This window comes from Gordionus sp. m RMFG-2023, chromosome 2, assembly GCF_954871325.1.
Source record: "Gordionus sp. m RMFG-2023 chromosome 2, tfGorSpeb1-WG-v2, whole genome shotgun sequence".
In the NCBI taxonomy this organism is placed as follows: Eukaryota; Metazoa; Nematomorpha; class Gordioida; order Chordodea; family Parachordodidae; genus Gordionus; species Gordionus sp. m RMFG-2023.
The window spans coordinates 14,888,615-14,905,801 of NC_088776.1; the positions used below are offsets into that span (position 1 = coordinate 14,888,615).

Consider the following 17,187-nt stretch of genomic DNA (forward strand, 5'->3'; position numbering starts at 1 on the left):
TTAGTTAGTTAAAAATTTGTCAAGCCTTTTGCGTCATTTCATATAGTTTAGTAATGCCAACATAAGTATTATGTTTTTATATAATAATTTCTTTCTACATAATTTAGAAAATATGATTAAAACTATCTCCAATATATGCCAATGATTAAATAAAAGTAGCGCCTACATCTACATGGCAGAAAATTGTTATTCTTCTAGCAATTATACTATAGTTAAACGATGAAGTATGATAAAGAAATTGAACCACTATTTATAAGCTTCATCCAATAGAATGAGGCATAATTTAGGATATGAATACAAATAAATTGGTTGTTGTTGATAATAAATTCGTTGTTAGTACTACCCCGTGTGATATAAAAATTCCCGAGCATGTATAAAGTCAAATCATGTTAAAATTTATGTGTGAATGAATGATTTATAATTTATCCACATTAGGAGTGAAATAAATATCTGTTCATATTAGAATCCTTTTGCCCTTAATCTAATTTTTAACTGTCCTACTACTCTGCCCCTTCCCCACCTCACCTTAGATGGTGCGTAACCCCCTTCAAAAAACTAGAAACAAATGTCCCTCCCCCTTAAGTAGTCGAAACGCTGAATAAAGGTCTAGTACAAAATAAAATACATTTTATTTAAAATTTTCACTAGCACATAATTTATGGTTTATTTATATTAAATAGCTTTTTCGTCCATCATTGTAATATGTAAAAACCGAAAACAAATTTTTTTTTGAAAATCTTTATAATAAATGTATATAAATATTAGTTCAGTCAGAAGGCAATGGTTGAATCACAACGCCTCTACGGATTTCTGCCCATCCTATTAATCTAAAAATAAATTTGGAATCTATATTACTGTTCTGCAAAATCAGCGCGATTTTTTTAAAATATAGGGAATTAAAAAATATAAAATATTTTTAATAAATTTATTAATTGTGCAGGTTTTGCAAACTATTAATCTATAAACAAAATTGTAAATGAGATAAATGATATTAAAAAAATTAATTGTAATTTATAAATTAATTATAGTTAAAAACAAGGGGCTAATAAAATCTACCTTTGTTTATATCCAATTTTTTTTAATGATTTGAAAGGTATTATAATTTTTTTTAAAAACCTCCAATGTTTATCTATTCTGCGACTTAGGGCTATCTTTTCGCCTATCTCCGTGCAAACTGGATGAGTGAGACCAATTCTTGCGAGATCGACTTTAATTCCGTTCACTTTACCTCCGGTAGATAACGAACCGATATTCACCATCAGAATCTCACCTTTGTTTAGTTTTTGAACCTTGTTTGATTATAATAAATGTTTAAAAATATAATTTATTAAGTTAATGTAGTCGATATTTCATATTCTAATGACATTTTGATTTAACGTGAATTTCTATTGTCGATTGATTTTTTATTATTTCTTTTTTTATGCAAGTTCCACAACTTTTGCCTTCCTTATCGGGCTATGAATGGTTAAAAGCTTTGCCCAGCTCAAACTTAGGACTTCTCTTAACAAACGAAGAATTACGCATAGCAATAGGTCTCCGTCTTGGTTGTAATATACTGGCCAACTCCATATGTACATTATGTTCCCAACCCGTTGATTGTTTTGGACACCATCCTCTTCATTGTCGATTCTCTAAAGGTAGACATTCTCGACACAGTGCAGTTAATGGCACCATTTTCCGTGCTCTACGCTCAGCTCAAATTCCAGCAACCCTCGAACCCTGTAGCCTCTCAACCGAGAATAATATACGTCCAGATGGGCTGACATTAATACCATGGAGTAATGGAATTCCATTAGCATGGGACTATACCTGCATCGACCGATTTGCTCCCTCCTTTAATAAGAACTCATTCATGCGAGCTGAAAACTCGAAAATTAATAAATACACTTCCCTAACAAATTGCAATCTCATACCAATCGTATCCGACACAACCGGGTCTTTTGGCAATCATGCCCTAACCTTCTTCAAAACCCTTGGTAAAAAAATCCGCGCCATCACTGGTGATCCTCAGGAAGGCTTCTATCTCAGACAGCGCATATCTATTGATATATGCAGATCTAACTGCATTGCCATCCATGGCTCTCTTTCTTGACCTCCTCCCACCCAACATACAATTTACTATTCTAATTATTTTATTTTTTTTATTATACAATTTTTTATATAGATTTTATAGTTTACATGACATTTATAATATATATATTTTTTTAAATTACGTATATATATTTTACTTTTAACGTTCAATGTATTAAATATTTAAAAAAATTCAAGTCATCAAAAAAAAAAAAATCTATTAACTTAAATTTAACTTTTAGATATTTTTTGTTAAATTTATTTTGATTGATTAAATCAAGTTAAAATTTTTAGTATTTAAAGAAAAAATAATTCAACATCATGTTCATGATCATTAAATTTGATCTGAAAAATCGATCCAAAAACTACAAATTCCCTTTATTACTTAATGGCACAATATTATCAACATTTAGTTATGTAATGCATATTCACTCCTACGTGGAATTCTCATCCTAAATTTATACATAATTTTTGAACTTGCTATGCATTCTCTCTTGGAGCAGACATAACGCTTATATACAAATAAAGTTCTTTAGCGATGGACGCAATGAACACCTCCACTTACACAACCGAGTTTGTCAAGCTTGATTTCCAAAAATTTAGTAGCGATGAAGTGCCTTATGGGGAAATCACAAGGCTTCTTCGACATCAAAAAGATTTTCATTAGAAAAAAGGCTCTTCTATTTTTGCCAAGCTCACCCAACAATGCAGCATTGGAGCAATCTGTACGGAAGCAGACCTCTTGGACCCCATCGCTCTTCTTGGCAAATTTAAACTACAATATCCCTCCAAGACCAATAATACCGTACTCTAGGAGTTCTACGCTGCCGTGCAAAGCAAAGAAGAGACGTAACGGCATACAGGCATAGTCAGACTTAACAGAGAATGCAAGTTCAGTGGTATTCAATGCATTCTCGAAAAGGTCAAAGTAGCCATAATTTCCAAAGGGATTAGGTGAGGGGTTAAGAACAGCATGACTATAGAGATATCTAAAACCTAAGTTTGGAAGAAGATATCAGTCAATCAGGTGATATCAAGCTCGTGGCGAAGATACACATTTAAGGTGTATCATCTCGAATAATAAAAGACATAAAACATATGGGGAAAAAAAGCTATGAGACCGAGAAACCTAATAATATTTTTTTATTTTTTACATAATTTCCTAATAAAAAGTTGTACAAAAATTCAATTTATTTGTAATTGTAAAAGTTTTTTAAAAAATCAAATCATTATAAACAAAAAGTTAAAAAATGGGATTTTTTGTTTTTGAAAGAAGAAAATTTGTATTTGTAAAAGTTTTTTAAAAAAATCAAATCAATATGAAAGAAAAGTAAAATGAAATTTTTTTGTTTTTGCAAGAAGAAAAGGATATAGAAATATTAAACAAATCACAATCGGACATCATTTAAATTTAAAAAAAAACTAAAGTAAGGGGTGGTTATGGTTCCTAAATATTCGAAAATGGAGATCTTATTCCAGTTTTTAGATTTGATGCGGTTTTGAGAATGCCAAGTTCTAATTCGAAATTCTGTTAAAGCAATGAAACAAATTTAAATAAATAAAGACACTTAAAAATGAACCACACAAAATTTTGAATGTATATAAACTACTTGCACTTTTGTATAGAACTGGTTCTGGATCGGTTTCTGGTAATTTTAAAATGGGTTTAGTATAAATTTTAAAAGGGGGATTTTACAGGTTTTGGTTCCAGTTTGTAGATTTGTCTCTGTTCCGAGAGTTCCAAACTCTGACTATACATTCATATATTAAATATAATAAGTAACTTTAGCAGCTTTTTTATCCCCTTCCGTTCTTACGCCCAGCAAACGTTTGAGGAGGAAGCAAGATATCTCTAGTTCAGTGTAGATATTGGGCAAAGCCCCGACACCACCGAGTACTTGGCCTACCATTCGGTCAGCCCGACATAGGGTTGGGTCTATCAGTGTGCCTATACCTAAATATGGTGATTAAATTTTATTTAAAGATGAATGAATAAATTTTTATTTCCTTATTTTACAAAATAGTTTTTCTTTACTCGACTCATTTTGGTATATTAATATCAGAGACCTGCAGGCCCGGCCCTAAGCCCGGCCCATGTCTGAAATTTTTTTAAAAAATACCTGGACCGGGCCTGAAAATTTTTTAAAAAAATATCCAGGCTGTGGGCTGTATATTTTAAAACCAAAATTTTAAATCGCCATTATTAGTTAAAAAATCAAAAATAAATGTAATATATTTAAAAAAATCTGGGCTGGACCTGGAAATATAAAACCCGGGCGAGGCCTGGCCAAAAAAAATTGTTTAAAAAAAATCTCGGGCCGGGCCATGCAAATGGTATTTCTGTCGGTCTCTGATTTATATCTTAATATGTCGATGCATTTATTTATCATTTTTATAACCTATCAACCCCCCTGGAACGGCATATTGAAGGTCATTTTTTTCAGCAAACAGAGAGACTATTCTAGAATGAATGGGCTTGCATGTCAGTCGACCTTCTATATCCTTTGAAACGATGCCCGGTCTTATTTCTATCTCTTGTCCTACCTTAATATCAAAAGGATATTGGTTAAAAAATATGTATAGTAAACTTGATGAGATCTCACAACTGCAGATTCTTTTTTGGATGAAACTGATGATTGGTTTAAATGAAGGGGAAGGGGGGTAGGATAAAAATGGTCATGGTATATACTCCATGCATTCAACATGTTTTAGGCGGTTCGGACCTTTCAAAAGAAAATTTTATCTATATTTTCTTTGCTGTGGAGTCCATCTGATTTTAAAAAAAATAAAACACGTGCTACTTCGACTCAACATGGGTCTGGACGCGGACCTGTCCATCCAGTATTACGGGATATCCGGATAAAAAAATGAATAATTTTATAAAAATTTGATAATCCAAACCTTTAAAACTCCTTTGAGTATACTTCCACCAGCCACGCCTCCTTTCAATTCGTCAACCTCTGCACCAGGCTTGTTTACGTCAAATGATCTTATTACTTTAAATTGAATAAAGATTTAAAACAATATATATAAAAATTTTTCGATTTAGAAAAAGAAGTTAAACGGTAAGATATAGTCCTATTTGTCAAACGTTTAACAAAAAACAGTAAAACGATTTTTTAGATATAGAGCATTTATTGCGCAAAATTTAACTCAACATTCCAAATTTATTTATACATTAATAATTTAATTTCAGTCGTTTTTCATGCTCTTTCCCGTTTCATCTTTGAACATTTACAACTTTTTCCATAATTTTATCCAAACAAGATTATAAAATATATAAACATAAGTATTTATACCCTTGTATTTAAACTTTTTAAAATAACGAGTATCACATTCATTTTATCGTAAAATAAAGAGTATATGTGGCAATCCATTTATTTATTACAAAAGAAATACCACTGCATCACATCATAAATATTTTCTTAAACATAAGATATTAAATAAACCACGCTGGTATGGAAGCTTTGTAAATTATTAAAACGATTGGGTAGTTTAATTAAATGAATGGTATGATTGATTGAACAAACCTTGTCAAAAATATTATTAAATTATAAAATATTAAAAAGAAAACTGATCAATTTGGGGTCCGAAGTAAAATCACGTAAGGGTATGGGTATTTTTTTGACTATGAATTCACAGATAACTTCGATGTTATATTTGAGTTGAGCTGATATGGGTATGACTGGGGCATTTTCAGCTACTGTACCTATTTATTAAAAAATTAATATCATTGTATTTGAGTTCAGTTTAAAACTGTGCCATACCCGATCCAATATTTATTGATGTTCAGCCAAAGTCGATCCAATAACCAATACCAGTTATCGCATCGATTTCAGGTGATATTGGAAAATAAAAAAATTTAATGATAATTTGTGGATCGGCACAGCCTTATTTATATTTAGTGTTTAATTTTGTGTTCTTTCAGCTTTATAAAAATGATTGTAGATCAAGTGTCGTGATGGGTTGGATTGACGTGGTACATTGGCTCATAACTTATTTAAAAAATAATTTATCAATTATCTGAAATTTAACAAGATATAAGCGGTGCCTTTTACATCAGAATGTCATACCAATTAAGCTAAAGAAAATTTTTAAATAGAATTAATATTGTTTTATGTAGGATATAATTAGTAATGTGTAGTTTGATAGATTATTCTTTAAAAAAAACTTTTTGTGAAACTATAAACAAGATTACCTTGTATAAATTTGATAATTTGTTGATACTGTTCTTGGGCTTGACTCTCTTTGACCAAATCAATTTTGTTTTGCAGGATTATGATGTGTTTGAGTTGCATTATTTCTATGGCAGCTAAATGTTCTGAGGTTTGTGGTTGGGGGCAAGATTCGTTACCAGCTGTGTACATGCGTTTACAAATAAATAAAAAGATCATGATAAATTGGTTAACATAATATATATGAACGTTTTAGTTATAGGGAAAGCAATTTAAACTACTAAAATTTATAAGATGAAAAAGAGGTAAAGCATTATTTTATCTATGATGTTAAACCGCTCGATTTACTTAAATTCTAAATTAAGATATTTGCCCATATTCGTTAAAGGATGTCCAAACCTCTCTGGAATATGGAATATATGAGCAAAACCTCCAGGCATGTGTAATATTTTTTGGCTAAAATATTGGGATAGCCGTTAAATATAGAGCCGTTTAACAACACTAATTGGATCATATGTCCTATGTAATTTAAATAAAAATTTAAAAAAAGTATGAAAATCTTTTGAATTATTAATTTTAAAAAAGACATGTTTGTGTAAGAATATAATGGATTGAATAAAAGCCTGATCTGGGGAGCCCTGCAGATCAGGCTCGAGCTTAAAAAATTCGATCGTAATAAAGCCTTCTATTACAAACAAGCCATTATGATGGCTATACATCCAAGTAATTGCATTGCTATTCATGGTTCCATATACAAATGCAAATTAACCAATCTCATAATGATTTTTTTTTTAATTTTTATATATATGCGCTATATTTTTATAATCATTAAGTTTTTTATATTGAACTGTTTTAAATTCGTTTTTAATTAAATTTAAAATTTTTTAATATATTTTTCAATTTAAAGTGTCTGACCAAGCCGAGCTAAAATAAAAATTTAGGCCATGATCATGTATAGTTGGGTAATAGCAAATGTCGGTTAATTCGACTCAATCTATAGGCGCATATCAGAAAATCCATTAACATTAAGGCGTTTTAACTCATAGTTTCTTGCAAATTTGAGCTACTACATTTTTAAGAAAAACCCAAGTCCAAAGTGATAATTCAGCTAGCAACTCGGATTAGCCGATCTTTTAGCAGGCTAAAAATTGGCTTAAACGGCTAAAAATATACAAATTACCCAACTATAATGCTCAGGCATAAAAATTTTAGGCCAAATCTAATTATATTTAAAAAACTGGACTAGGCTATAAACTAATAAAAAAATTATGGGTCCGACTAAAATTAAAAAATTGGTCCAGCCTTGGGCAAAAAATTAATTTATAGGGCTCTAAGTTATAGAAAAAATGAGGTAAGCTGTATTTGAAATGCAGCCGGCAATATGTTAATAATTATAATTTTAAACAATCAGAAATACTTATTTTAAAATATACCTATAAGTAGAAGAGCAGCATCCATAACAGCCGCACCATTTAACATAGTCGCCATCAGGATGTCATGACCTGGACAGTCTACAAAAGATACATGTCTTACTAACCTAAATTTGCCTTCACAGTTTAGGCGTGTGCAATTAAAGGAATCTTCTTTATTGCTTCCAAAACAACAATAAGATGAAGGTCTGGGGCAGGATGGATTGTCACATTTAAATATCTATATTTTTTGTATCGTATAAGTTTTGATATGTGTATATTTATAATGATGATATAATGAATCTTTTTTTATAATAAAAATGGTTTTAATTTGGATAATGGAAAGATTAGTAATTAAATTATAGATATTGTTAAATAATAGTGATTATACCTTTCGGTCAATATATTAACATTTTTTTATATATCATTTTTATGTGACATTTTTTTTATTCACTTTGAATTTAAATTTAATCAGTGAAAATTTTATATTAACATTTTTTTTATATCAATTTGTTTTTCACAGAATTAGTTATTTTTTTTATTGTTAAAAAAAAGATATATAAGTAGTTAATAAAAAATAAAAATGATATTTTTATAAAAATAAAATATATACATCATGATATTATTACTTAATGGAAGATTCTATTCAATTCTTACAGATATATAATAAAATAAATTAATCTTTTATTATGTGAGAATAAAATATTGTTTACAAATATTATATTATTTCAAATTATGGTTATTAATCCTAATTTAGAAATATTATGTTGCAAGAGCATTTATATTTAACATAGGTCTAAAAGTCCCAAATTTATATATTATTTTTTGTCGTCATTTTCCACTATAAAATTTTGCCTTTTATCAAATCCTAACAAAATCTTCCTTAACAGAATCATCTTAAATTAAATATCATTAAAAATATTATAAATTTACAATTTTTATTTTCAAAAATCAAAAGAATAAATTTGCTAATTTAACATGGGTCTGTCTAAAAGATCAGAAAAATATTTTTATTTTTAAAACTATAAAAAAAAATTTAATTTCCCTTTTTAATAATGAGAAATATTAATATTTCAAAAATTGTCCCAATATGGATGATGAAAAATAATTTAAATCAAAACTTTCAACATGGGTTTGAAAGGCCCATGTTTTGTTTAAATGCAACAGATATTCCCTCCTTTAGAGCCAAAAATCAAAATGGTCTTATCAGAAAAATTTTATCTCACTTTTTGAGCTTCCATGATGGTAATAATAATTATTAGGAAAGGCAACATTAAAATCAAGTTAAGTATTGATCAACATTCAATGATATTAAAAGTGTGCTGCCCAAATAAAAATTTTAGAAATATTTATTTTCTCAGCTTCCATAATTGTGGCTTACAGATTTCGACATCTGGATTCAGCAGATAAGTGAACTGAATGGGAATAGTGACACCTTTTAAATATTCATAACATGCCTAAAAAAAATTTCGATGCCATTGAGTTAATTATGGTTAAGATATATCTATAAAAACCTTTTAAGGTTGAAAATTTTGTTATAACCATTTAGAATTTAAGTATCAGTTTCTCTTAACGACGTCACAGTCTTATCAGCACCTTGTATAGCAATAAAAAACACTTTCACAACAAGATAAGTATAATAAATATATTATGATGCTAACATTCTTGGCAAACTATGCATCACATTTACCTTATGTGATTTGATTTTCAAAAATTGAGTGAATGATGTGTTGCTGAGAAATTGTTCATTGTTGTGCCATCAAGTATCAATAGATGATATTTTTATAAAATTATTTCTCCTCCAGCCCAGACTGTGATCAAGAAGATGATATTGTGGCAAGAACCTGCATTTCCAGAATTATTGGTGAATATATTTTTATAACTCTATTACTCCTCAGTCCAGAATATGAAGAGAATATTGTGGTAAGAACCAGTATTTCCCCAATTATTGGTTGATATATATTTTTATATAATTATAATTTCACTTCAGGACCAGAATGTGAAAATCAAATTTTATTATTTTATATTTGGTATTAGATCTTGATATAATAGCATATAGAACAATAAAAAATTATTAAGGACTGGATTTAAAATAAAGGCCTAGATTTTATTTTTTTTTTAATTTCGGTTAGGTGAGTAAATTTTTTATATGGTCTTGGTTTTAAAATAAAATTCAGTAAATATGAAATCCATATATAATAACTTTTCAAATGATCTTATAAAATCAGTGAATTTGAATCGCTACACTTTAGATTCGGTAGGTCAATGATAATCCCCTTATTTCCTGTTAATCTTTTATATAAATACCAGTCATTTTGTGCTCTTTCACTGGCAACAATGTAAGTGCCTGAATTTGGGACAGAGTAAAAGTACAATATAAAGGACGAACATTAGAACTACCTCTCATAATTACAAAAGGATATACCAAAAATCTAATTGGATGAAACTGGATAATTAAATTTCCCAAAATGACTGAAATACCTCAAAGGACCATATAAATAAATAACATTAATATACAAAATTAACCTAAATTATTTACCAAAGAATTGGGCTCTTGAAAGATTTTAAGGCACAAATATATATGGAAAACGAGAAACCAATTTTATGTAAATCACGTCCCGTACAATACGCATTTTAAGATAAAGTTGAAGAAGATTTAGACAGATTGCTAAAAATAGGAGTTTAAAAAAATTAATCATTCACTTTATGCATCACCCATAATAATTGTTCAAAAAAACATTACGAATTTGCGGGGATTTTAAAAGGACTGTAATTCAAAATATTAATGATGATTAACACTTAATACCAAGAATCCAAGACTTATTAGCCAGTTTGGGAAAAGGAGAGGAATTTTTAATATTAGATCTCTGATGCCTATTTTCAAATTAAAGTGGGGGAAGAGTCTCAAAAATATCTTGTAATCAATACGCATAGAGGATTATTTAAAAGACTACCTTTTGGTATATCGTCTTCTCCAGCTATATTTCAACGAGCTATCGATATTTATTAAAAGACTTTGAAGGAGTAGCATGTTATTTAGATAATAATATAATAACCGGGAAAAATAGAGAAAAGCACGAAACAAATTTAAAAAGGGTGCTAAAATGTCTAGATGAAAATGGAATCAAGCTAAAAATAGAAAAATGTAAATTTTTCAAACAAAATGTCGAGTACTTGGGACACAATATTTCAAAAAACGGAATTACAACTACCGAAAAAAATACTGAGGCAGTAAAAAAAGGCACCAGAACCCATTGGCGTACGCAGCGGGGTGGGTGGCAGGGGGACAAATCCCCCCCCCCAAAGCCAAAAAATGCAGATGCCGGATATATTTTTCAAAAATATTATTGTTTATATTAATTTATATTTATTAATATTTATTCGTATCTCATATTAAATATATATTATATTACATTTATTATCACATTCATAAGTTATTTTATCAATTAATTTCGATTTCAAGTTTTCCGGCGTAATATTTACTTATTATTTTCAAATTTTTAGTGGCGTAATATTTATCTACCATTTTCAAATTTCTAGTCAAATAATAATTATTTCTGAAACTTCTGGTCCAACAGGGAAAAAGAAATTGCAACCTTGTCCAACGAGATAGAGCCTCTTCCATCAAGCACTAACAGCTATTAAGGAGTTAGAAGAGCCAATTATTTGCTATTACTGAAATATTACGATGGCCTGAAAGAAATATTTCCTCAGAAGCAAGAAAATTATTGGATTTAATGCTTATTCCAAATTTTATTTCTCATTAAAATGTATTATTTAATTATACAACTATTTTAAGTATTACTTTTCAAAAACATGACAATGATTTGATTAAGAAGATGAGAATAGCGGAAAGCATTTTATCAGAACTCAAGGAAATTAGGGCTAATGTTGATGAAGAATTTCATATTGAGCATTTTATCAGAACTCAAGGAAATTAGGGCTAATGTTGATGAAGAATTTCATATTTTATATTTTATTGTTGAGTCAAAAGCAGAGCTATACGTGTTTAATATTTGTCTCCCTCGACAGCAAGGCAAGCTCATCGTTAAAACATTAATATAGGATCAGTAGAAGAGTTTATCTTAGATGCAGATACATTTATAACCCAAATAAATGAATTTTTAATATATCATGCAGCACTTAACATCTGCAAATATTACTTCCACAAAAGCCTTACCAACCTTTTTCAGATGGTGAGAGAAAAAAAAATATTTGTTAGATTTTTATTATGAAGATGTTAAAGTATCTTATGATGCCTTACTAGCTGAATAACTATGTTTATAAGATTAACTATAGTTGATATAGTCCCAAAAAATGCTATGGATGCTCTGCATTATTTCAAACACATTTTAGATTAAATTCCCAATGTATTAAAAGGGTTTATAAACTCTTCCCATTCGTAAACTAATGAGAGAACACTCTTTTTTAAGAAGAATAACAGAGGCCTGCAGAAGTACTATTAGCAGGGCACGGCCCGGATTTTTTTAAGATTTTTTACGCTATTTTTAAAAAATTTTTTAGGCCGCTCGGCTTTATTTTTAAATTTACAGGCTCGGCCCGGCTTTTTTTAAAATAAAATTTTCAGGCCCGGCCTGGATTTAGCTAATAATAACGATTTCAAATATAGGCTGTTTTAAAAAATACAGCCCGGCTTGGGTGTTTTTTTAAAAAAATTTAGGTCCGGCCCGGGTGTTTTTTAAAAAAAATTTTAGGCCCGGCCTTGGTATAATTAAAAAAATTAAAATATTGTCCGGCCCAGGATGCGGGCCTGCAGGTCTCTGAAAAACATACCAAGAAGTACACCATGTGAAAGTAGATTGAAAGGTTTGGATTTTTTGAATATTCATAGGAATTTGACGACGAGCAAGGATGAGATAATTGAAAGATTAGCTCAATTCCAACGAAGATTGGATTTTACATTGTAAATATATAACATACAAAATACAATTATTCCTAAAAAACTTTTTGTGTAAAGGCTCAAAAAATTCAAATTTCTATTTTGGGTCATTTAAGTGATTCTTTACATATTATTTTTTTATAATTCACATTAATTTAAAATTGTGTATTAGGAATAGTTATTAGTCCTAATAAATTTATGCTTGATATTTTTAAAAAACAATAATATTTCTCAAAAAAATTTATTATCCCCCCCAGACCAAATTCCTGCGTACGCGCCTGCCAGAACCAACAAACTTAAAACAATTACAGTCATTTCTAGGGTCAGCAACATACTATTCAAAATTTTTTTCAAATTTTACAGCCAAAGCCAAACCATTATTCAAATTATTAGAAAAGGCAGTTGCTTGGAGATGGACTAATGATTTCAAAGACGCGTATGAAAAAATAAGTAAGAAATAAATAGTACTCCAATATTACAAAATTATGATCCAAAATTACCCATTATATTAGCAACAAATGCGTCAGCCATAGGAATTGGGGCAGTAATATCACATATAGAAGGGAGTAAGGAGAGACCAATTGCATTCGCCTCAAGAACACTAAATGGAGCTGAGAAAAATTATATACAAATTGAAAGAGAAGCTCTTGCCATCATATTTGCGGTTACAAAATTCAAAGAATTTATATGGAAAAAAGTTCACATTACAAACAGACCGCAAGCCATTAATGAATTTATTTCATCCAGAAAAGATATATCAATAACATCTACTGCCAGAATACAAAGATGGGTTTTTATACCAATATGAAATAGAATTCAAAAATGGTCGATAACTAGCCAATGCTGACATGCTATCTCGATTACCTATACAGGGAACCATAATATCAAAAGAAGAAACACTAGATCAAATACAGGTGGGAGAACAAACACCTTTAAATGCAAGCGAAATTGAAAAAAAACAATGCAAGATGCTGTACTCTCTAAGTATACAGATATACAATAGACGGACGGATGGCCAATAAACTATGATGCATGTTTAATGGAGTATAGCCAAAGGAGAGAGGAAATTACAACAGAGAGATTGTTTCTTGTGGAGAACTAAAATGATAATACCACAACAATACCGAAACAACGTGTTAGATATGATACATCAAGACATATTGGAATAGTAAAAAAAAGATGAGAGCAAGACAATACGCGTGGTGTCCTAATATAAACCAAGATATAGAAACAATCATGATTGGTTGGTAGTGATAGATGGTCGCTGGCCAATAGTTCCCATGATCAGTAATACAACCGAAAACACGTTAAAAATATTTAAAATATTTTTGCCAGATTTGGATTTCCTAAGATAATCGTTTTGATAACGGACCACAATTCAGCAGCAAAGAATTCAATGATTTCAGCGAAAAAAATGGAATACAATTAGTGCACGGAAGTTCTTACCATCCACAGACAAACGGCATGGCCGAACGTTTAGTTCGAACTTTTAAACAGAGCATGAATAAAAGAGACGAAAGGGATTTAGAAACCAGTCTAGCTATTTTTCTCTACAATTATAGAAATGCACCAGGGGCAGAAACTGAACAAAGTTCCGCTGAAATACTACTAAAAATTAAACCTAGAGCATTGTTAGACCAAATATTCGAACGGGGGAACAAAAAGGAGAAGTTAGAATACTATACTCAAAAATTCGAGATAAATGAAAAAGTGAAAAAAAATGGAAAAAAGCCATTATTAAAAGCATACTCGGATCACTACGATATGAAGTAAGTATAGAGGGTAAAACGATTATACGTCATACTGATCAATTAAGGAACGAAAATATATTAACTGAAGAATATGAATTAGAAAAGAGATCTGAAGTAGAAGAGAGAACCGAAGAGAGAGTAAACTAAGAGGAAATAAAGCAATAACGATGAAATGAATCTAAAGGAGAGGGAGGAAGATGATACAAGTGAAAATCGTTATCCGAAAAGAATACAAACAAAACCAAATAGATTGTGATAGGTATTGAATTGTTGTTTTGTTATTTTTGTAAAATGTTTATTTTCATTATTATATATATCATATGAATTTGAATAAAAAAATATTATTTATTATTTTGATATGAAATAAAAGAAATAAAAGCGAGAATTCTATTACTACTAAAAATACAATACAAAAGATTTCTATATTTCCATTACTACTAAAAAGACACTACATTCTCATGCTTACTTTATCCCTCTGCTATTAGCTACGGAATCAATACAGAATCTTGATAAAATATTTTCAATTTTAATTTAGAAAAGAAAATGCTGTATGAATTAAAACACATTTCTGATAGTATAAAACCATTTTCAGCACTGCTTAAAGAAGAGCAAGCTATATTGATATTTTAAAAAAATTATTGAACTTAACTGTACAAAATACATAATATAGATGATATTTTAAACGAGGATATCTTATTTTTTACTACAATAGATGTGCAATGTTAAAATAATGTATGTATTGATATTCATTTAATTACTCCCTACATTACAAATAAAGCATATTCATACATGGAAATTAAACCGATAAATTGCAAGGATTGCCAAATGTAAATAGAAAGCAGTTTACTTTTATGTGATAATTGTCTAAACTGATATCATTCTCATAGCCAAAATATTAATAAAAATTGCTTTAAATTTTGGTTTTGTAGTACATGGCAAAATTCATAATATTTATATTTTGTGTTTTGATATACATTTGACATTTATGATATTATTTTCCACTATTTTTAAAAAATAATTATTATGTTATTTTATATAATAAAAATAAATGCCAAAATGTATATTTGATTTAATTGTTTTTTATCAAATAAAAAAAATGTCAAAATATAAATTTGATATATTACTTTATTAGTTAAGTTTAATATATTGGACTATAATATATTAGCAAATGTTTGAATATAAAGACACATAAAATATATTGTTTAAAAGTAGGCTACGAGTAACAGCAAAAATAAACTTTCAAATTTATATCTGTTAAATGTAGAATTTAAAAAACCTCATAAAAGGAATTAATTTATATTAGTGATCTGTATCAGGTTTAATTTTTCAAGCTGGTCTAAAAATTTTTTAACATATTTGCCTGGCCCAATCCTGAAAAGTTTTTTTATTAGTTTAGAAGACTTAAAATTAAAAAAAATTATTTGCCCACTTGGCTTGGCCCAAATATATTTAATATAAAAAAATTTAATATTTTTTAATTGTAATATTGGTGTGTCTTGTTTCTTGTAAAAATATTAAAATATATCAATTTATTCCACAAAATTGAGTGATATTATATTTAAAAATTTAAGCCAAACCCAGCCTGGGTAATTTTTGTTTTAAAATATGGTGTAGTCTAATTTTAAATAAGGCCCAGCTCATTCTGGCTAGCAGGAATTCACAGATCTCTAGTTTATAGATATACTAAAATTATTCATTAGGGTCTTTATTTGCTCATCTATAATTTTTTTTTATTAATTTATTACAAATCCAAGCCAGGATTAAAATATTGATCTTTGGAAAAAGAAATGCTTAATTTTAAGACTCATAAAAATATTTGTTGATAAAAATTTTGCATAATATAAAAATTGAATTATTTCCATTTTTTTTTTCTATACTGATTCTATTTACTCAATAAGGTGGTTAATATTGTTTTTTCTATATTTATTCTATTTACCATAAGGTATCACTTATTTATCATTTAAAAATGCTATTTATTTACTAAGGGGACAAATATTATCACCACATGGGTAAATATCACTTATTCTATATAAATGCTTTTTAATGGGGTAAACATGGAGGGGGTAATTATCCTCGATTTTTGTTAAATTACAATTTATATATATTATTATATATCAAATAAAATAATAATAACCTTAGCATTTGCATATCCTAGTTTGATAGTAATGTTTCTTTCCAATTCATTTTTAAATCTAACAGTCTTTATATAAATATACATATATATATACTCATTTATATATACTATATTAAAAAATATATATAAATTTTCATTTTGGTCAATTCAATTAAATATATTTAAAAAAAAGGTTACCTGTACACCAGATAGAGCTTTAACAACGGTTGATTTTCCATGTGCTACATGTCCAATAGTACCTACATATAAAAATTGTAAAGATAATTTTGTCTTGATTAAAAAAAACCAATATTTATGGTTGCTTGTTTGCTAATAACTTCAGGCGTAAGGGGTGATAATTTAGAAACATCCTATAAATCATATTATCATATATTTTGATTAATTTAAGATTACCAATTGGGATAAATTTTGCTTTGAAAAACTCATGTGGGATTTAAAAAATTTTAATTTTACAGACAAGATTATCGTTGCAAAAATGATTTAGTAATAATATGTTATAATTATACATTATTTAATTAATTCCCAGGTCTATATTATTAATTTTAACTATAAAGTATCTATATAATATAAATTTGATAAAATTTTAAATATAAATTTGTTAAAATTTTAATAATAAATTCGATTTTTATTTAAAAAGTCTAACATCAAAAAAATTATATAAAAAACATAATAATTTAAAATAGCAATATATAAAAACTATATGACAAAATAAGGAAAATTTTTAAAATTTTTAAAATGATTAAAAATC

The 17,187-nt window shown here is 28.5% G+C and overlaps 1 protein-coding gene across 1 annotated transcript; it reads right to left on the bottom strand.

The window, feature by feature from the left end:
- Nucleotides 1-647: 647 nt before the first annotated feature.
- LOC135923257 (eukaryotic translation initiation factor 2 subunit 3-like) lies at nucleotides 648-16,916 on the bottom strand. The gene is made up of 12 exons (XM_065457912.1): nucleotides 16,833-16,916; nucleotides 16,726-16,789; nucleotides 16,617-16,678; nucleotides 16,440-16,505; nucleotides 7,679-7,895; nucleotides 6,269-6,427; nucleotides 5,645-5,779; nucleotides 4,972-5,066; nucleotides 4,470-4,614; nucleotides 3,855-4,024; nucleotides 1,117-1,289; nucleotides 648-827 (listed from the first exon to the last, which is right to left on the bottom strand). The coding sequence occupies exons 1-12, from the start codon at nucleotides 16,863-16,865 to the stop codon at nucleotides 767-769; spliced, it is 1,380 nt and encodes a 459-aa protein (XP_065313984.1). The 5' UTR covers nucleotides 16,866-16,916; the 3' UTR covers nucleotides 648-766.
- Nucleotides 16,917-17,187: the final 271 nt, after the last annotated feature.

What these genes read in the sequence shown, in the direction of transcription:
- LOC135923257 (XM_065457912.1), bottom strand. Translation starts at nt 16,865, where the DNA reads ATGAGTTTTTCAAAGCAAAATTTATCCCAATTG. An exon ending in CGTTCCAGGGGGGTTGATAG is followed by an intron (nt 4,025 to 4,469) that starts GTTATAAAAATG and finishes CACCATATTTAG; the next exon opens with GTATAGGCACACTGATAGAC. An exon ending in GGGATAAAAAAGCTGCTAAA is followed by an intron (nt 1,290 to 3,854) that starts GTTACTTATTAT and finishes TAATCAAACAAG; the next exon opens with GTTCAAAAACTAAACAAAGG.